This window comes from Vipera berus, assembly GCF_964194415.1.
Source record: "Vipera berus genome assembly, chromosome: 7".
Lineage (NCBI taxonomy): Eukaryota > Metazoa > Chordata > Lepidosauria > Squamata > Viperidae > Vipera > Vipera berus.
This window is the reverse complement of record NC_138209.1, coordinates 43,374,627-43,381,869: the sequence shown is the minus strand read 5'-3', so window position 1 is coordinate 43,381,869 and position 7,243 is coordinate 43,374,627. Positions and strand designations below refer to the sequence as shown.

At 36.2% G+C, this 7,243-nt stretch overlaps 1 protein-coding gene across 8 annotated transcripts in view; it reads right to left on the bottom strand.

The window, feature by feature from the left end:
* Positions 1-831: 831 nt before the first annotated feature.
* The window catches only part of PCM1 (pericentriolar material 1), a 74,522-nt gene continuing 68,110 nt past the window's right edge, over positions 832-7,243 (bottom strand). For all 8 annotated transcript variants that reach the window (XM_081332521.1, XM_081332522.1, XM_081332520.1 and 5 more), the window contains 6 exons: positions 5,874-6,031; positions 5,408-5,483; positions 4,220-4,476; positions 3,868-3,960; positions 3,629-3,752; positions 832-2,379 (listed from right to left, as the gene is read on the bottom strand). In XM_081332521.1, the coding sequence (XP_081188647.1) occupies positions 2,354-2,379; positions 3,629-3,752; positions 3,868-3,960; positions 4,220-4,476; positions 5,408-5,483; positions 5,874-6,031 (734 nt within the window). In that variant the 3' untranslated portion in view covers positions 832-2,353. The remainder of the gene's footprint in view (positions 2,380-3,628; positions 3,753-3,867; positions 3,961-4,219; positions 4,477-5,407; positions 5,484-5,873; positions 6,032-7,243) is intronic.

Sequence of the window (7,243 nt, the reverse complement as noted above, 5' to 3'; positions counted from 1 at the left end):
GACATAACTTTTTGTGCAGAGACTGGTATTCAACCTATTAAGCCAAGCACCATAATTAGACCCTTTAAGAGCTTGGAACAAGCTAAAATTCCTTTAAGATCTCCTAGATATCTAAACTTTTTACCATTATAGTAAATTCCCAGCCTGGGGCCCACCTATTACTACAACCTCTTTTCCTGTGTGCACATTGTAGTGTAACGTGTGTCACGCTGATTGGTACCATTGGCAGTGAGGCACTCCACTGAGGAATACTGACCTGGTTGCTTGCCATGCAGTTATACTAAGCCATAACAAGGAACAAAGCAGCTTTCCAAGAACATTTATGAGTTGATGCTGTTTCCATTGCTACTGAATGTAATGCTAGTGGCTGGAATTCATTGCTAATTCTCTGGGAATTGCCATATATATAATAGTGTCTTAGTGCAGAGATCCCCAACCCCCGATCCATGGATAAGTACCGGGCTGCAGCATGCCAGCAACCGGTCTGCACAAACTAGCAAAGCCCCATCTGCGGGATGCACGTAGCATACAAAACCACCCTTTGGTCCATGGAAAAACCTCTCTCCACAGAACTGGTCCCTGGTGCCCAAAAGGTTGGGGACCTCTGTCTTATTGAGTCTTCTAGATGAGTGCATTTTGCAATATTCTGAATCTTTGGTTCTGTTTATTTTCCAACAAACCCTACAAAGTATGTAGGTATTAGTGGAAGACTATGGCATTTTTACCTAAGTACCTGATTTTGGTTTCTATTGAATGAATCTTCTTGTCACTACTCAGGTTTAAGCATAAGCAAATATACACAGTCTTCTCAAAGCAAAAGAATTTGTTCATTTGTACTTTTTAGTTGAGCTAAGACTAAACAAGAGTACAAGGCACAATTAAATACTTAGTATGTTAACCTTCAAAATATTCACTTCGCAACCCCAGGGATTCTTGCAGGCACTGCCCTTTTTGCCTTACAATGCTCTGATCCACTCTGCATCATTCACCTGAATAGCAATAGACTTTTAGGGTCACATATCTATTTTACATAGTGGGTTCAAACTGTGTTTACAAGGGAAAAATTTACTTATGAGAGATATGAAAACAAATACATTATTTCAAATATATTCTAGCCAGGTTGGTAAGGCATTGCTGGTATTTTTATAGAACAAAATTAGGCATTAGTGCCATCCTGCACATTCATGACAAGAAGGAATTTCATACTGTGGTAACAAAAATAACATTCTCATAGTTCCAATCTTGGGAATAAAGGACTCTGGGTTTAGATGTGTTTTCACATAATATTTTATCACAAGGTGAACAGTTGTATTCAGAAGAAACAGTTTCTAAAGCGTACAAAAACAATCGGTGAAGAATTCTGAAGTTGTTGAAATAATGATATATTTAATATATTTAACTTTCCCTAACATTTTCTGGGCTAGTCCCTTTAATCAAAATATTCTAAGAAGAAAGTACTGTATATACAACTGTTTGGTGGAGATGGTGTAAGGGAATAAGTTAGTTGGTCAGTTCTTACACACACATACAAAGTTTACATTGGTTTGGGATACTGTCCCAAACCTTTGTCCACAGATAATCACCTCAGCCATGTAATCACTTTTGAGCTAAAGCTTTATGATGACCGATAAAAATGGTTGAGGGAACAATCATTAGAGATTTAACATTATAAGTTATAAAGACAAAAGATTTATTATCATGTTATACGTGCTAAGAGATTATTATTATTATGACCATTATTTAGAGAATTATTTTTGTTTCATTTCAATCTGATCTTTTTACTATAGTTTTTATTACTCTTCATTTTCTCTTTGGCCTCTAAATCACTTTCTGATGAAATAATTATAGTCCAGGAAAGCTTATACTGTAATAAATTTGTCAGTTTTAAGGTACCCCAATATGCTGTTGATATTGCAAGAAAAGCAAAACTTTAAAGAGCACCTTTGGATCAAGCCCATTATTATGTGATGAGAACTCAATAACACTTTTAAACAAACTACCAATAAACTGTTTTTAGAAATGAACACTTTTCTCCTTGAATCTATTATTACTCATGGATCATCTTAGCTTCATATACCGTTGTTCAAAACACACCTACATACAAGTCAAACTTTATTTAAAGCTACAGAATAAAACTGCTAAAATCACAATAACAAAAACATAAGAACTGCAGCCAGATTGAAAATTTAGCTGTTTGAACTTTTATGAGAAAAAATTAGCAAGTCTATTCTAAAAGGCAGTGTGTGAAAAACTACTTTACATTTTATACAGATTAGAACACATGAAACGTAGTAGTGATTTCTATTTGCATTTATCAATGAATTAGGCCACAGAGACATTCCAAGGGTCATTTTCATGCACTTTGAGCTCCAACAATCTCTGAAAAAGAAAATAAAGTAACTATTCACCAATTATACAGAATACACCTTTATACTGGAAAGAGTTTTGACAAAGGTGTTTTTAAACTATAGTCAACAAATATATATGATCAGACCACATGACTTCGTTATTCTCATTGTGAAGATGTGAGTTTATTGTTCCCCACAATTAATACATATCAATGTGTACTTCCATCTATGTAAATAGATAATAATTTTGTGCGCTGTCAAAAACAGTTTAATAATTCAATAACAGCAGAAAACAAAATAAGATTATCACTGTGCAGAATGTTCTGGAAATTCTGGATAGTTCCAATCTCTCTCCTGAACATCTTTGCTCCTCCTCCTAAACAGGTTGTTTGGGGATAGTTCAAAAATTTCCAGAAGTAACCTCTTTAAATGGGCAGAAATTTGCAGTGTTGAATTGCTTCTACAGGTAGTTTAGACATTATTAAATATCCCTGGGAATAGTTTTTGTTTAGTGGTTAAGGTACCATGCAAGAAAGCAGAAAACCATGAGTTCTATTCCTGCCTTCACCATAAAAGCCAACAGGGTGACTTCGGGCCAGTCACTCTCACTCTCAACCCAATTCACCCTACAAGGTTGTTGTTGTGGGGAAAATAGAAAGAAGGTGCATTGGGTATATTCACCACCTTGAGTAATTTGTAAAAATAATAAAGGCAGGAATCAGGATACAAATGATTTTTTTTTAAAAAAAGAAAAATAGGAAGGGCCAGAATGGGAATGGAACATTCCAGAATTCTCTAGGCCAGTGAATTTTGTATATTTTTAAGAAAGGCTAGGAACTGCTCAATTAAATTTCACTTTGTTAACTGGTTCACAATCATAGCAAGACAAATTATAAAATGTAAGTGTTCTCTGACTTGATCTTGATTCCTGGTCATTTCACTATATAGTTCTGTTGGGCAATGATTCAGGAATAGTTTCTAACTGCCTTATTCTAGGAAGTTTCTTTCACTTCCCAGTCTTGCCTTCAGCTCTGGGTTTTTTTGATGATTTGCCACTCAACTATAACAACCCCCTCTTACTTTTTTAGGATGGCTAAAGTCACCAAACTTAACTATATAGATTTATTATTTCAGTTGATAAGCAAAAATGCTTTGAGTCTGAATGCAGAACAAAACTAAAAATGTTTATTCAACTTTTCCTAGTTCTAGAGTCTACAATCTGCATAAAGTAAACTAGTATGAGTAGAATAAGTATAACTAAAGTAATCAAAGATTCTCACCAGGTTCCTTCAACATTTGAGGATCTCCTACTAATTCCTCACCCTGCCTTTCTGCTTCAGCTAGAATTTCTTCCGTGATACTATTTGTCTGAGACTCTGCCATCATTTTTTTCATTAGTTCTTCCTGAAAATGGATCAAAAGAGTAATTCTCACAATTTACTAGTCATGTCCACTTGTTCTTCACCATACTCTTAAAAATAACCTTTTTGCTTTGTACATTTCTTAGCATAATATTTACCTCTGAGTAGACTGCAAGTTTACACTGTATGTCTTCAAGTTTTACAAAATCATCTTCATCAGATTTCTGACTCACATTTCCAGAACCAGTTTCCTATAAAGAGAATGTTTTTAATTTAAAGGAGGTGCCCTTAACATTCTTCAGTTTTATAAGTTCATTGCAATAATTACTTATTGACAACTTTTTGTTATCAACAGAAATAATATTTCAGTAGAACCAATGTAACTGAACTAAACTAAAACTAAACAATAAAACCAAAGTCTAAAAGAAACATTCTAGGTAGATAATTCTTCAACCATGCATTCTTGAGGCTCATGCCACAATACATTCAAAAGTCAAAAGCACTACGTACATATTCATTAACCAATACAGGAGATTCTGTATCAGGACTGCCAACTACAGAGCTTTCAGGTGTTTCCGATGATGATTTTGAGTCTCCACATATTGCGTCTATAGTTTGGTTTTCATTTTCTGCTAATGGAGAGTTCGTTTTTTCTGTAGCTAATATAGTGCTGCTATTAAAATCTTCAGCAACTCTAACAACTAAGGACTGCTTTTCTTCTGTAAAATTAAGATACTGAGGTACAATAGCAGGTATATTTTGATCATCTGAAAAATAAACAATATTTGATTATGCTGCTTGCAAGGACTGGGATTTTATAGCAGTTTACACAAAACAAAAGTTAGTGAATATGGAAAACATTTCAAAAGCCTACATTAAAAGATACATATATTTTATATAAATGATCATGTTAAATCATTTAAAACTATTCTGCCATAAGTAACTCAAAACTTCAATATGCTGAATTCAGTTAGAAATATTAAGATGGTACAAAATTGCAGCCTTAAAGGATGAAAAAATAATACATTGTGTCATTTTGCCAATCAAGTTTATATTCTGAATCCAGACTGTACCTAGAGTTCACACTACAAATAGATTATAATAATAGACTCTGAATAATAAGCAAAAATTACTTGAACAATTTATATAGAAACAGCATATGTCTATTTGCAGTCCAGAAATTATTAATATGAAGTGTTCTAAGCAAAAACATAATATAAAATCAACCTGTTTTGTCCATCTCTTTCTCTTGTTCTCCTTACCTATTTTACTTGTTTTAACAAAGCCAAAATAATGTAGATCTTGTTAAGGTTACTTACATTTTCAAGTCTAAAAGCATGAAATGCTAAACTATGAAAAAGCAGGATACACTTAATAAGCTCTGAAGAGCTTTAGCACATAATGGAATCCTTTGTGTTATGTTTAATAAGTGTAAAGTATTCATAAAATAAAAACTGAAGAGTAGTACCTAGCTTTTATCTAACTCCTTCCATATAACTAACATAAGAAAAAGCAATGATTTATATGAGTGCATTTCTGTACTCAATAGAATTTATCTTTCTAGTCATCAAAACACTTGTGAATTAATTCCACACCAGACCAAACCATCATTCAATTGCACAAAAGTTTCAGATGATTTCTTTTTTTTCCTAAGAACAAAATATACCTTGTAAATAAGTTTTTCTATATTTATTTTACCTTTAGTATTTACAGTGTCTTGTTCAGAAGATAAAATTTGATGCACATTTAGATTTTCTGATATGGACTGTGAAATCTGTAACAGAATAAATTTATTAACTATTTTCACTCATCTAAACATTAATTACTTAGTATTAATTAAAGCTCTAATCTTACCATGAAGCATATGAAGAATCTTAAATTCAGTGTTAATATTAATGTTCTGCTTCCATTAGTTTAGCAAGCAGAAATATTCATTTATTTAAATCCATTGTTTCTGATATATTATTACATTATTACTGATTAATAATCCCCGTCAAACTTCCAGTCTTCCAGTTTGAAAAGCTACTGTATACTTACTTAGCAAATTTAAATTTCATAGTTTTACCACAGTGCATAGTTCTAAATTTTCTAAACAATTATGTTATATATCTTTCCAAAGAATGAAGACCTGTCTAGCATCAACACACACCGATTCCTTCAATACCTGTTCTTCTTCATTTTCAGCTGTTGTTTCATTATTTGCCTGGAGGGAGGTTTGAACATCTACAGGTCCTTCTTCAAATTCATCTATTTCTTCCTCTTCATTTTCATCTTCTCCACTTCCATAATTAGTGAGAGCCTGGGTTTCTGCTTTAGACAAGCCTAAAACGTGAGAAATATACTCAAAACATAAAATAGAGCACAATGGCTAAATACATACATAGAAACACAAACATTAAAAACTTTGGGTTGTTCTTTACCCCAGTCTGAGTTTGGCATAGTCTGAAGGGAAATAGAATACAGGTAATCCCTGAGTTACAAGGGTTCACTTAGCGCCCCTAGTGCTTATGAGCAATTCCCCAAATCACGAATCTTGCAGCATCAAGGCAGGCAGTTCACCCTTATTAACAACTGCAGAGGCTCTGCAACATTTACCCTATTTCCCTCCCCCGGGCCACAACTGCTTCCCCTTCCCTTCCTGCCCCTCCCTTGCAAAAATCCCTTTTGTCAGGATTTCTTTCCCTTTGAGGGATAGAAGAGTTGGCTTGGAAATGCTTTTCATGCTAAGAATGGAAATTTCTGGAGTCTGTGATCTCGCATGAGTGTTTGAAGTTGCACCAAATCACAGACCTCAGAAACCTTAATTCTCTATGCGAAAGATGTTTGTGGTGCTTGTCTCCTGCTCCGGCCCCCAAATCCTTTCTGCCTAAGGGCAGGCCTGAAGCCTGCCTCACACCCATATCTAGCCCACCAGAGCTCGCTGTGCAGGAGAAAGTGACCCCGGAGCCTCGGAGACCAGGGGAGACATCTGCGTACCTCCAGAGGTCAGATCCAGGCCTCGGAGCCCCCCTCCAAGCTGTTGCCAACCAGAATGGAGGTCGGGGAGGCTTCTGCATGTCTCTGGAGGTTGGATCCAGCCCTCAGAGAAGTGCTCCAAGCCGTTTGCACCCAGAATGGAGCCTCCAGAGGTTGGATCCAGGCCTCGGAGGCATCTTCCAATCTGTTTGTGCCCGCAATGGAGATCAGGGGAAGCTTCTGCATGCCTCCAGAGGTTGGATCCAGGCCTCAGAAGACTGCTCCAAGCCATTTACACCTGGAAGGGAGATCAGGGTAGGCTTCTGCATGCCTCCAGAGGTTGAATCCAGGCCTCGGAGGCGTCCTCCAAGCTGTTTACACCAAAACGGAGATTGGGGGAGGTTTCTGCATGCCTGTGGAGGTTGGATCCAGGCCTTGTAGGCGTCCTCCAAGCCGTTTGCGCCTGGAACAGAGATCAGGAGAAGCTTTTGCATGGCTCCAGAGGTTGCATCCATTCCAGGCACAAACGACTTGGAGCTCTGAGGCCTGGATCCAACCTCCAGAGGCATGCAGAAGACT